Source organism: Perognathus longimembris, chromosome 28 (genome assembly GCF_023159225.1).
Source record: "Perognathus longimembris pacificus isolate PPM17 chromosome 28, ASM2315922v1, whole genome shotgun sequence".
Classification (NCBI taxonomy): Eukaryota; Metazoa; Chordata; class Mammalia; order Rodentia; family Heteromyidae; genus Perognathus; species Perognathus longimembris.
In genome coordinates, this window is record NC_063188.1 from 57,572,198 (window position 1) to 57,585,859 (window position 13,662).

Here is a 13,662-nt window from a genome sequence, read left to right on the forward strand (position 1 = left end):
ATCTTTTCCTATTTGGATCCCCTTTATATTTTCTTCTTGCCTAATTGCTCTGGCTAGGAATTCTAGTACTATGTTGAAGAGCAGGGGAGAGAGTGGACACCCCTGCCTTGTTCCTGATTTTAAAGGGAATGGCTTTAGTTTTTCACCATTTAGAGTTATGCTTGCTGTTGGTTTGTCATAAACTGCCTTGATTATATTCAGGAATGTTCCCTGGAATCCCAGTTTTTCCAGGGCTTTTAGCATAAATGGGTGCTTGATTTTATCGAATGTTTTTTCCGCATCTAGTGATAAAACCATGTGGTTCTTTACCTTGCTCTAGTTGATGTGGTGGATTACATTAATTGACTTGCGTATATTAAACCAACTTTGCATCCCTGGGATGAATCCAGTTTGATCGTGGTGTATGATTTTTTTCATGACCTGTTGAAGTCGACTGGCCAGAATTTTGTTGAGAATTTTTGCATCTATGTTCATCAGGGAGATGGGTCTGTAGTCCTCTTTCCGTGATGAGTCTCTGCATGGTTTTGGGATGAGGGTTATACTGGCTTCATAAAATGAGTCTGGTAGTGAACGTTCTCTTTCAGTTTCATTGAAGAGTTTGAGAAATATTGGAGTGAGTTCTGTTTTGAAGGCCTTGTAGAATTCTGCAGTGAATCCGTCTGGACCTGGGCTTTTCTTGGATGGGAGATCATTTATTGCCGTTTCTATTTCAATACTGGATATGGGTCTGTTTAGAAGGTTTAAATCTTCATGGTTGAGTTTGGGGGTATCAATTTTTTCTAGGAAATCATCCATTTCTTCCAAGTTCTCAAATTTGTTGGCATAAAGGTTTGCAACATAGTCCCTTATTATTTTCTGAATTTCGGTTATTTCTGTGGTGATGCTACCTGTTTCATCTCTTATCTTGTTTATTTGAGTGTGCTGCCTTCGTTTTTTGGTCAGGTTTGCCAGGGGTCTGTCTATCTTGTTGATTTTTTCAAAGAACCAACTCTTTGTTTTGTTGATTCTTTCGATGGTTTTTTTTCGTCTCTAATTGATTTAATTCTGATTTGATTTTAATTATTTGCTTCCGTCTATTGACTTGGGGTTTGGCTTGCTGTTCTCTCTCCAGAAAATTAAGGTGCTTCCTTAAATTACTGAGTTGCTGTTTCTCCAGTTTGTTGATGTATGCACTCAGAGATATAAATTTTCCTCTGAGTACTGCCTTTGCTGTGTCCCAAAGGAGCTGGTACTTTTTGTCTTTAACTTGGTTGAAGTCCATAAACATTTGAATTTCTGTTTTAATTTCTTCAATGACCCACTGATGGTTCAGCAGTGTGTTCTTTAGTCTCCATGAATTGTGGGATTTTCTGTGGTGGCTGAATGAGTTGAGCTCTAATTTTATTCCATTGTGGTCTGAGAGAATGCAGGGAATGATTTTGATACTTCTGAATTTGTACAGATTTTCTTTGTGCCCTAAGATGTGATGTATTTTGGAGAATGTTCCATGTGCTGCCGAAAAGAATGTGTATTCTGTCCTTGCTGGGTGGAGTATTCTGTAGATGTAGATTAAGTCTAGTTGGTCTATGCAATTGTTTAGTTCTGTGGTTTCTTTGTTCAGTTTTTGGCGTGTTGATCTGTCCAGAGGTGATAGTGGAGTGTTAAAGTCCCCCACTATCAATGTGTTTGGGTCTATGAATGTTTTTAGAGCCAGTAGTGTTTGTTTGATGAAGTTGGGTGCTCCTGCATTTGGTGTGTAGATATTTAGGATGGTTATTTCTTCCTGTTGGAGAAATCCCCTTACTGGTATGTAGTATCCTTCTTTGTCTCTTCTTACCTTTTTTAATTTGAAGTCAATTTTGTCTGATACTAGGATTGCAACTCCCGCCTGCTTATGGGGGCCATTTGCTTGATAGATTTGTTTCCAGTCTTTCACTTTTAGAAGATGTTTACTTTTGCTGGATGGATGTGTCTCTTGGAGGCAGCAGAAAGATGGATCTTGATTTTTGATCCAACTTATGAGCCTATGTCGTTTGATTGGAGAATTAAGTCCATTAATGTTGACAGGATTGAGAGATGATCGTTTGTTCCTTTCATTATCACTATCTTGTTTAAAGCTGTGTCTTCCCATTTCTTGATCTAGTGTTTACTAATTAGGGTTCATTTCTCTGTCTGTGTTGGGATCTTGATTATTTTCCCTGTCTAGTACATCTTTAAGGATTTTGTGTAAAGCTGGTTTGGTGGAGATATATTGTTTCAGTTTTTCCTTATTGTGGAAGACTTTTATTTGACCTTCGCCTATGAAGGAGAGTTTGGCTGGGTACAGAATTCTTGGTTGGTAGTTATTTTTATTTAGAGTTTGGTATACTTCATTCCAGGCTCTCCTTGCTTTCATGGTCTCTGCTGAGAAGTCTGGGGTGATTCTGATTGCTTTTCCTTTATATGTGATTGTTTGCTTTGCCCTAACAGCTTTGAGTATTTTTTCCTTGCACTCTGCTGAAGCTGTTTTGATCACAGTGTGTCGGTGGGATGTCCTATTCTGGTGTGGTCGATTTGGGGTTCTAAATGCTTCTTGTATCTGTATAGGCCTTTCCTTCTGGATGTTTGGGAAGTTCTCAGCTAATATTCTGTTAAATAGGTTGCCTATCCCATTAACCTCTTTCTCCAAGTTTTCCTCAATACCTATTATCCTTAAATTGGGCTTCCTGATCGTGTCTTGAATCTCCTGTAGCGATCTGTTTTGTTGCTTGGACTGGATTTGTATTGATTTTTGATCTTTCTCCATAGAATCTAAGGAATCTTCAGCTACTGAGATTCGATCCTCTGCTTCAGTTAGTCAGGACTGTAGACTAGCTACTTGATTTCGAATCTCTTTTCCTTCTGACTGGTCTTTCCTGATGATTTCCATGTCATTTCCTAGGTCCTGTATGGACTTCCTTACTTCATTAACTTCATTACTTTAGTTTTGAGTGTTGTCTCTCAAATCTTTAAGCTGGGTAGCTATCTTTTCATTTGACTCTTTAAGTTCATTTATCTTTCTATTTGTGGATGCCATGAAGTTCTCCATTAATTTTTGCTTTGTGTCCTCACGCTCTAGAATAATTGACTGAAGAGATTCAAACTTTTCATTTATCATGTTCATCAGTAGACTTTGTAGAGCATTTTGGGGGTTCTCTTCTATGTTTTTGATTGACTGCTCTGCTTCCTGCTTGTTTTGAGTGGGGGATAAGACTTCATTGTTTGCCATCTTTCTTGTGTTTCTTCTGCCCATTTGAATTGGGAATGCCAGTCTACCAGCACCTGTGAGCACTGTTTAAGACCCAAAGCAGCCCTTACCAAGCACTGTTGTGTAAATCTTACAATTTCACAATTATATACAGATAACTTGTATACCTGTCTATAAAGTTAGATTTGGTGTTCCTAAAGAATACAATTTCAATATAACAACCGATACTGAGCCCTGTATTCAATAGTTACTTATTTACTGTTACAACCCTATACGCAATTCTTGTTTTTATATTAAGTTATTTTAGGGCTGGCTTTCTCTATGAACTCCTTTGATTCACTCGTATTAAGCTGGGATACCCTCTATCCAATAACTAGGAGTCAATGGAACCTGGAGGTCCAGGCAGTAAGTCAGGAGGGTAAGTTGGAGGTAGTAAAGAGAATAGAGTAAAATGTATTGGGAGGTGGTGATTTTGGTTTAATTTCAGTGACGTGGAAATGTGGAGAAGAGTAGAATCAGTAGAAAGAACAAGGTTAAAATGACAGGCACTGGAGAGTTAGCAGAAAATAGTGGAGGTGTTATTCATAGGAAAGTAATTTTTAAAGGAAGAGGACGCAGTGAGAGAAATAAAGTAAAAATAGTGGAAGACAGATATACAAAACAGAGAAAAATTATTTTAAAAGGAAGAAAAAGTAAATAAAAAGGAAAATAACAGAAAAGGAACAACCCAAACAAATAAACAAATACAAAAAAACCTTGATAAAACAAACCGGTATAAATGGAAAACAAACAAACAAATAAACAACAAATAAACACACAAAAAACAATCAATGATGTTTCAGATGTGAAAAAATTAAAAAGAAAATTTTTTAAAAAAATGTTTGAAAAGAAAAAGAAGAAAAAAAAAAAGGAGTCCTCCTTGTTGGGTGGTTTCTCCCCAGTCTCTGGTTTCCCTGCAATGTACTGCAGTCTATTTTCCTGATTGGCTGGTTTGACTTGATTTCAGTTGGCAAGGGGTGGATCTGTTCTGACCCTTCTCCCCTGTTGGTGCAATCGTGGGTCTCTGAGGTTCGCACAGCTTGCAGGCAGGCCTTGGGCATCCTCTGTCGATGGGGACGTGAGCAGTCCCAGGAACTGTGGCTCCTCTGTCTGCTGTGGGGCCGCTGCCTTTGATGCCTGGACTTGACTAGGCTGTGAACTCAGCAGGGCGGGGCGCCTCTGGCCTGTTTTCTCCGCTGAGAGTTGCTTGCCTGAGGGAGGCGGCCTCCTTGGCATAGGTGGGTATGGAATGCAGCTCCATTTTAGGCTGGGAATTAGCTTCCTCTGTGACGGGCCCGTTTAGCTGTCCCAGGAACTGTTTGTTCCTCCCTCTGGTGTTTCCGTGCCCCCGGTAGCTGCTCGCAGCTTTTGCTTTAAGTTTAGAAATTCCGGCGGGCAGGGCGGGGCACCTCTGGCTAAGCCCCGGACTCGCCTCCCACCAGGGCAGGGGGCGTTCTTCTGGGCCGAGCTGGTTCTCACTGATTCCTCTCCTCCTGCCCTTTTCAAAGATGGCTTTTTTGACCTCGCGTTCCCCAGGCCCGCTTCAGTTCCAGTCTGGTCTGACCCTATGCCAGTGGCAAAGATGGCGCTTTGCTCTGGCAGTGGGGACAGGGATGCCTTCCAGAAGCTTGTCTGTGGGCTCAAGTGAGAATAACTTTTATGGGGGACTCACGCTGTCTCTGCGATGTCAGGTCGTCCGTGCTCAGCTGCCATCTGGAGTATTTCTCGCTTTAGCTGCGCGGACTGCGGGGGTGCTGTGCCGGGGGCTGCGCTGGTGCTGGCACTGGCGTGGCGGCGGGACACCGAGTGGAGCTCAAATCTGTGTTTTCAGACCAGCAAAATCGATTTTTCCTTCCTGTTCAGAATCCCTGTACTGTTAGAACTTACTTTGGCTGTCTTTTTAGGAGTAACAGTTTCTATGGGGTGAGAAAACTACGATATCGGAGGGAGCTCCGCAAGCGCTCTGCTTCTCCTCCGCCGTCTTCCTCGGGACCTCCCTAACCTTCCTCTTTATATTTCCTGGGGCTTCTTTGCTGCTAGAGTTTTAAACTGTCTACATTTTCCGGTTTATCTCAACTACATCAAGGCAATTTACTGTGACTCCACCCACAGGCTGTTGGGGAATACAAAGAGGGGGCAACGGTCAGTCCAATGGGACGCTGCTCCTAAGAAGCCAGACCAGAGTCAACTATCATAAGCCAACTATTCTATATTCTATATCTATATTCTATATCTATATTCTATATCTATATTCTATATTATGAGCCAAATATTCTAGAGTGGATTTCTCCAGTTTCCAGTTCCTCCAAGTACCTAAGGTTGGCCAGTGGCATCTGCAAGATTCACCCCCAGGAGGCATTCTGAAACCAGGTGCGGCCCTTTGCCTCCGGGCTGCTTGTTTCAAAAGAGTTTTTTTTTCTTCAGTCCCAGTTACCGCATGGCATGAAGACCTTTGAACTCAAATGACAATTTTTCCTTAATGCAAGAATTACAATTACAGAATTATAAATACTTATCCATTCAGCTTTCCAATAAGTTAGTGAGAAACATTGGCCCATTTCTTCCTACATACATAGAGTTAATGAGAGTTTACTCCTATCCCCATTAGTTTCCAAATTACAAAATTAGCACAGGAATCAAATCACATCAAATAAACTTTCTAACCATTTAAAAAACTTTTCCAATTCTTAGTACCTCTCAAGGGGCAGTTTTAGAAATTCCAGCCAAATCAGTCATTTTTACCACAAGGTTTCCAAAGTTCACCTGAAAACAAAAGAGACAAAAGAGAGGCCTCCATTGGCCTGTCCTACTGAACAGCCTATCTCCATCCTACTCCTCAGAGCTTGATGAACTGTCTTGGTGCTGGCTTGTCCTCTTCCACCATGAATAGACACGTCCTTATGGCTGTCCCATCACGTGGATTCCCTCCAGGGCCTGTGCCACCACGTGGACTGGCTAAGCTGCACCTTTGCCAGATCACCCCTCACTCCTGTGGGTAGGCACACGGGCCCATCCCAGGTTTTTCCTGTCCTTTCCTATTGGTCTTTGAACTGAGAAACCCAAGCATTTTTTTAACAGTGATAATACTTTACATCCAAATTTCTGACACTTAGCTGTGATTTTTTTTAATTAAACAATTTTTTAACTATAGTTCCTGTTCTTTTAAAACATTTGGTAATGCCCGAACTTGATGACCATTTGAATTTAAACTTAAACTTAATTTTGCATCATACTCAAGTCTAGGGGGCTAGATGGAGGTTCCCATGATAGAACGTTACCCATAGCTCTGATCAGATGTTCAGTCCAAAAGGCTACAAAAAAAACAAAACAATTATAACAATACAAAAGGAGGAAAACACACAGGCAAGAACAAGAACAAGAAAAGCTACGAGTTGGAGATGTTGAAGGCGGAGCTCCAGGGGTCCCCCTTCAAGGGTAGAAAGTCTGGGGCATTCCCCAGTCTCCCCAGGATTGCCAAGTAAGCGCGTCTGCTTTGACAACCCCTTCAAGAAATAAGCAAAAGCAAAACAGACAAACAGACACATTACAAGACAAATGAACAGGGCTGTTTTCTTACTTTCAGAGTCTGGGGTCTCGGGGGTCTCTGGGGCTATCCCAGACGAAACCCCAAATGTTATACCAAGTCACGAAACCACCACCAAGAAGACCCACCGAGACTCAGACATTCCGAAACGCAATAGCAAGGCAAGACTTTATTCAAGCGGGGCCGTGGCCTGGGCCTTGTCCTACCCACCGACACAGCGGAAGTTAGGAGGAAGCCCCAAGCTGCGATTGCACAGGGCTTAGAAAGGCAAAAAACAAAGTTACAGCAATCAGGTGTTCAAGCAAGACAAAAAATAAAGTTACAGCAATCAGGTGTTTAAGCAAGCAAGATTACGGGTACAAATCTGATTAGCTCAGGGTTCGAGGCATTCTAGGGGTGGTTAGAATTAAGCATTCCCAGGCAGTTAGAGTTCTTGACCTGCTGGGCCCTAATAAGCTTGCCCTGGGTTTGCTCAGACAACAAAACAGGGGCTGCCTGAAAATGGGGTTTACTTTTAACTCATTCCCTCCTTCAATAGCCTCTTAACGTTTTGAAATGCAATAATTAATACTGAAAACCACCCAAAGGAAAGGCACTAAAAATAAGTTTTCTATGAATACTCTGAGACTTAAGAAACTTCTATTTAAACATTCTAGTTAAATGTTTCCATTATGTATGCCAATGTTTCCAAGGCCCTCAAAGAACCTAATGCATCCTGTTGGCTCTTTAAAATGTATTTTTGTGGTTGAGGATTTTAGTAATCTACTATTCCTAGTTACGTATTTGAAAAATGTTGAAATGAATTCTAAACTCCTATTTTCTATGAAAAAGTGGCTAACAAAGCACTCTCCTATTAGAAAATATTTTCTATGTTCGGAAGAGAGTTACCAATTTTCTATTGGATAGTATAATGGGGTCCCCCCCAAAGGAGAGGACCACAATGTAAGGGGGTCCAAGGGGGGGATTCCCCCATCCCTCCAAGAGTCCACCACTCAGATACAGTTTCAAGTAAAAAGATGGACTCATTGGGGAAGTAAAAAGTATACTGACTGGCCAGGGTCAGGGCCCAGACTCGGGGGCTGGAACCACAACAGTAAAAAGCAGGCTGGCCAGCCAGGGCCGCAGCCCAGACTCAGGAGCTGGGACCACGCACCCGGGGCCATGCTCGGGGTTGGGTTATAAAGGCAAATACCACATGGTTAAGCTTGCCACAGGCAGGTGGCCAATGAGGTTACAACACTTACAGAGCATGCCAGGTCACACGCAGGTGGCCAATGGAGTTACAATCTGCTTTATAACAACTGTTTGAACCAACCTATCATTCTAGTTAGACTTGGTGCACAGATTTGGCAGGGCTCACACGATGCAGGTGAATACACCTACTCATGGGAGGGCACAGGTTTAACCTTGAACCTTCCACTACTCAGGTGATCAAGCAGTTTACACAACCTTATCACAGTGAAGGGGAACTTCCCTGGATAGGGCAGGGGAGATTTAGTGAAGATGGAGTCGGTTTCTGCTCTCTTTAACTAATCTGAGATGGAGTAAATCTGACACCCCTCAACAGCCAATGATGGCGCTGGCCAGATCTGACCTCCATATTACAGATAGAAAGATACAAGAACTCACTTTCACATAAGGCCAAAATGAAATGAAGTCTTTTCTGAACTTTGCATGGCAAACAATGGGTTGAGAGGTGGGTGGGAGAACCAGGGTGTGATTCTGGCTCTGTTGTTTCATTTTCTCATTGCCACAATCAAATGGAGCAGATGTTGAAGGTGCTTTACCTTTTAAAATGTGACTAATTGTTTTGATGACATCTCAAATAATTTGCTTCCATCTTTCTGGGACTTGGGTAATATCGATCATCTCTCATCTGTTTCCAAAAAAAGTTAAGACAGATTTTCCATTTATGTATATGTATAGGGTCAAGCAGAAAGTAAACATGCTCTTTTTAAATTTTATGCCAATGGACTTCAGATGTCTTTCCAACAACTCCAGTACAATTCCTAACATATCCGTGATGAGGGCTGTCCAAACTGAATTTACCAGCAAAAGACAAATGTGGGCAGAGCTATTAGTTAGTGTTCTATATGTTAAACAAGAGCCTGTATAACAGGAATATCTCTTCTTAGTTGAAAAGGTAAAGAAGTAGGGAAAGATCATGAGTCCTGTGGTCTGAATATAAATTATGATACTGGAGAAAACTAGAAGAATACAACAATGAGAAACAAAATAGCTGAGAACGTTTTAATTGTAAATTAAGGCTTTTATTCCTAATAGTGAAGAGATTTCTATTTCTTAATTCAGATATTTACTAAAGTTAAGAATTTGAAATTACATAGTAGATATCAAAATCTTACATTCAGAGACACAAAGAAAACTATAAAGACAAATGATAAAGTTTTCACAAATTTTCTTCACATAAGAAATATTCCCCATTGTTATACATCATACCATCTCTTCTTTGGCCCCTTCCACAGCACAAGATGTATTATCTATTGTTCCTGTTTCCATGACCTGTTTGGTATTCTATCCACATGTGGATCTATTCTCTAAATGTGAAAATCTGCTACGTCCAACCACAAAGGAAGTTTCAGCCTTGATCTTTACTACAGACTTTTCTTGGTCCTTAACATAGTAGGCTACTGTCTATGAATCACCTTTTACCCTCATAACAAAGTCAACAATATTGCATTCCGCACAATTTTCCTTTAGCCCCCATAATCAGCCAATAATCAAATACTACAATGCAAGCCAGGTGCTGTGTGCTTTTTGTCACTCTTGAATATGAATGAGTCAGCAGAAATGTACCAGCTTTCACAAACTATGCCACAAGGAAACATAACCTTGTCTGTTTCCCTATTCCCTCATAGTTTTTCTTCCAAAATAGCTAAGCTCATGCATGACACATGGGAGATGAGGAAACCTGTCTTGGGTTGTCTTCATAATGAAAAGGGCATTTAGAACAGTCTCTCCAACCTGAAAGAACTTTAGGGATGACTTTGTCCTGTTATGCCAAGTCGTGAGACCACCAAGAAGGCCACCAATTCTCAGATGTTCTGAAATGCAAGGCTTTATTCAAGCGGGCCGCGGCCCGGGCCTCATCCTACCCACCGACACAGCGGAAGTTAGGAGGAAGCCCCAAGCTGCGATTGCACAGGGCTTAGAAAGGCAAAAAACAAAGTTACAGCAATCAGGTGTTCAAGCAAGACAAAAAATAAAGTTACAGCAATCAGGTGTTTAAGCAAGCAAGATTACGGGTACAAATCTGATTGGCTCAGGGTTCGAGGCATTCTAGGGGCGGTTAGAGTTAAGCATTCCCAGGCAGTTAGAGTTCTTGACCTGCTGGGCCCTAATAAGCTTGCCCTGGGTTTGCTCATAGTTTAAACAGACAACAAAATGGGGGCTGCCTGAAAATGAGGTTTACTTTAACTCTTCATTCCCCCCTTCAGTCGATGTAAATGGAATCTCTCCTTAAAATAACCAGTATATACTACCATGTGCTTAAAAAGCTATGTATGAAGGAGGTAAGATGTGTTTCTGAGAACACAACCCCTAGTGTATAGTGTAGACAATGTTGGATGGTACTTTCAGATTCATTATTTCATCTGATTTCACCATTACCCTGTGAAATAGGCAAAGCTAGAATCACTTTCAATGATGAAAATGTTGAGAGGCACATAGTAGTTAAGTGATTTACCCCAGACAATCTAACTTACACATTTTAAAGTGAGAATTTGAACATAAGATGGACCCCAAACCCAGTGATCTTACAAACTCTGCCAATGTCTTATTGTCCATTATGGTTCAGCTGTTTTTCAGTTTTAGCTCTTTGGGAAGAAAGAACTCAGATTGTTGTATTATTGTTGTTAGGTTTTTTAAAGTAGGTGGCCGGTAAAGGAGAATGCCACGCGGTATTCAGATAGGAGAGAAAGTTTATTAACGAACTTCTGGCCTGTGGCCAAGATGATCCATGGCCGGAGAGAAGGGAGAGAAAGGGCCGACCCCCACCCAGCCCTGCCTTATCTAGGGGCAGGGGTAGGGGCTGGTGGATTAGTATGTGACCTCAGGGAAAAGGGAGGTAACTGCTTCCAGGTCTGCTGGTTACCCAGATAACTGGGTGGAGACTTAATGAGGTGGGGGCATCTACATGGAGCCTTCCAGGGAAGGACCTTACAATTGTTGTGTTGTATTATTTCATTCCTCTCAATATTAACTGAAACAATTGGTATACATCAGTAGAAGATTGATCTTTGCCTTATATATACAAAAATAGTAATACATACCTCCTATACTGGGTCATAGATCTCCTCACAGTGGTTATGAATTATTTTAGAAACATAGTAATAGTATTCTCCTACCAGTATTCCTCAAGACTGTTTCTGGATTATTGCTTTGAGTGATTTGGCTTGGTTATTTCTTGAGAAGAGTTTGTTTGTTTGTTTGTCTTTAAATGTAGGGTTGTCACCCTCAGTGAGTGAACTATGACAACAAACCCGATAAGCTTTCTCGCTTTAATCTTTCATTTTGTTCTTTCATTTCTAGGGGGAATTGCCCAGTCTTCGCTCTAAGTTCCATGTCCTTTTTCTCCTCTTTGTGGCCTGTATGTTTTTTGTCAGCCTTGTAATTCTCTTTGGTTACCATTGTTGGCTTGTCAGCAGAAACAAAACTACCTTAGGTAAGACTGAATATTATGGCTGGGGATATGGCCTAGTGGCAAGAGTGCTTACCTCGTATACATGAGGCCCTGGGTTCAATTCCCCAGCACCACATATACAGAAAATGGCCAGAAGTGTCGCTGTGGCTCAAGTGGCAGAGTGCTAGCCTTGAGCAAAAAGAGGCCAGGGACAGTGCTCAGGCCCTGAGTCCAAGCCCCAGGACTGGCAAAAAAAAAAAAAAAAAAAAAAAAAAACTGAATATTATTACTAGGAACAAGAAGTTCTACTTCAGTATTTGAGTGGTTAATTGGAGATAAGAATCTTGTGGGGAATTTCCTGCCAAGGCTGGCTTCAAACCTCCATCCTCAGATCTCAGCCTCCTGAGTAGCTAGGATTACAGGTGTAAGCCATCAGCACCCAGCTTAGGCCTATTATTCTATGGAAAACTATATTTATTGTGAAGTCTAGTGCATTAATGTTTTTCTCCTATGGTCAAATAAATCTTGGCACGATCTATGCACACAAGGAAGGAGGAAAAATATTCAAATTTGAATGTGTAAGTAGGAAAGATTGGGGAAAGTTTAGTGCAAAAGCCATTGCATTGGGAAAATTTACTGGCTAATAATACTAACAGTGAAGTAAGTATTTGCACCCATTTTCTAAATCAAATATAAATGTAGCACTTAGTTCTTAGGATGGTAAATGAGCATTTGGCTAAGAGATCAGCTACAAAGTAGACAAGTACTAAAAGCTTCATGATAACAGGGTCTGAAAACAAAGGACCAATGGGAATGGACAGATTCAGCCAGAGCTCAACAGTTAAAGTGTTTGCTTAATGGGATAACTATGTGTCTGAAAATAATATGTACTAATATGGTCCACTTCCTTATAGTGCTTGAGGTGATTATAGTCTACCTATTGATATTTTATCTGAAGAAAAGGTTGGTTTCTTACATTGTGGACTTCAGTGGGAACATCTTCATTTCAGCAATGTTTCAAAACCAAATCAATGTCATTACAATCTCTTTATGTGTCATTACTTTGGTCCCAGCTCTACAGATAGGGACCATTTGGCTGTTGTTACCACTTAGATTCAAATAAAGTGCTGTTAAATCTGTTCCTTCATTCCTTAAATCCAGCAGCACAAATACATTCTGCCCCTATGGCTGCTTAATTATTTCTACCATCATGGGTTTCCCCTGCCGTTTTAAAATTCCAAGTATCAGTTCGTTTTAAAATTCCAAGTACCAGTTCTTTATATTATATAACAAGATAACAAGCTTAATATTTATTAAGTGAAGCGGGTGATTTTTTGCTAATTTCGCAATGACTAAGAATAAGGAGCCTCTGCAAGCACAGCAAAATTATACAAACCGAGTCATAGTCACAGAGAAGTATAAAATCAAAACTATAAAAAAAATTTGTTGTTTCTTTTTATATCTTTCTTCCTCTTTCCTTCAATTCCACTACCCTGTTCTAGAGGCCTTCTGCACTCCAGTGTTTACAAGTGGCCCAGAGAAAAATGGATTCAACCTTGGCTTCATCAAGAATATCCAGCAGGTGTTTGGAGATAATAAGAAATTCTGGTTAATACCTATTGGGTCCAGGTAGGTAATTATTACCACTATAAGAAGTTGATTCTGGACCATGCCTTAAAGCAGCATATTCAAGTTTTTATTACTGTATGCAGTATATATTACAGTATACAATATACATTACTGTATGATACTCTAAGTGTTTCATTTCTAGGTTTGTAAAGACAAATCATAAAACAAGAGTATGATAAGACAGATATTACCATGGGTTTTTTTTTTCTTGCCAGTCCTGGGGCTTGAACTCAGGGCCTGAGCACTGGCCCTGGCTTCTCTTTGCTCAAGGCTAGCACTCTACCACTTGAGCCACAGCGCCACTTCCAGCTCTTTCTATATGTGGTGCTGAGGAATCAAACCCAGGGCTTCATGTGTACAAGGTGACCACTTTACCACTAGGCCAAATTCCCAGCCCCAAATTATCCTTTGATGTTATTATTTTTTTAACTGTATTTTTTTGTCTTTTCTTTTTTGGTACTGGGGATCAAACCCAGGATGTTGCACTAGCTAGGCAAGCACTTTGCCACTGAACTATATCCCAGCCCCAATATTACCATGCTTTGTTTAAGGCAAGGTAAACTTTTTATTAATTTTCCTCCTAATATGTGTAAAAAAAACCTCTTG

At 40.8% G+C, this 13,662-nt stretch overlaps 1 protein-coding gene across 1 annotated transcript in view; it reads left to right on the forward strand.

Moving 5' to 3' along the window:
* Window positions 1–13,662, forward strand: part of Zdhhc15 (zinc finger DHHC-type palmitoyltransferase 15) — a 126,438-nt gene that overhangs the window by 63,086 nt on the left and 49,690 nt on the right. Inside the window, exons 8-9 of the mRNA XM_048335959.1 lie at window positions 11,337–11,469; window positions 12,930–13,056. Of these exons, the coding sequence (XP_048191916.1) occupies window positions 11,337–11,469; window positions 12,930–13,056 (260 nt within the window). The remainder of the gene's footprint in view (window positions 1–11,336; window positions 11,470–12,929; window positions 13,057–13,662) is intronic.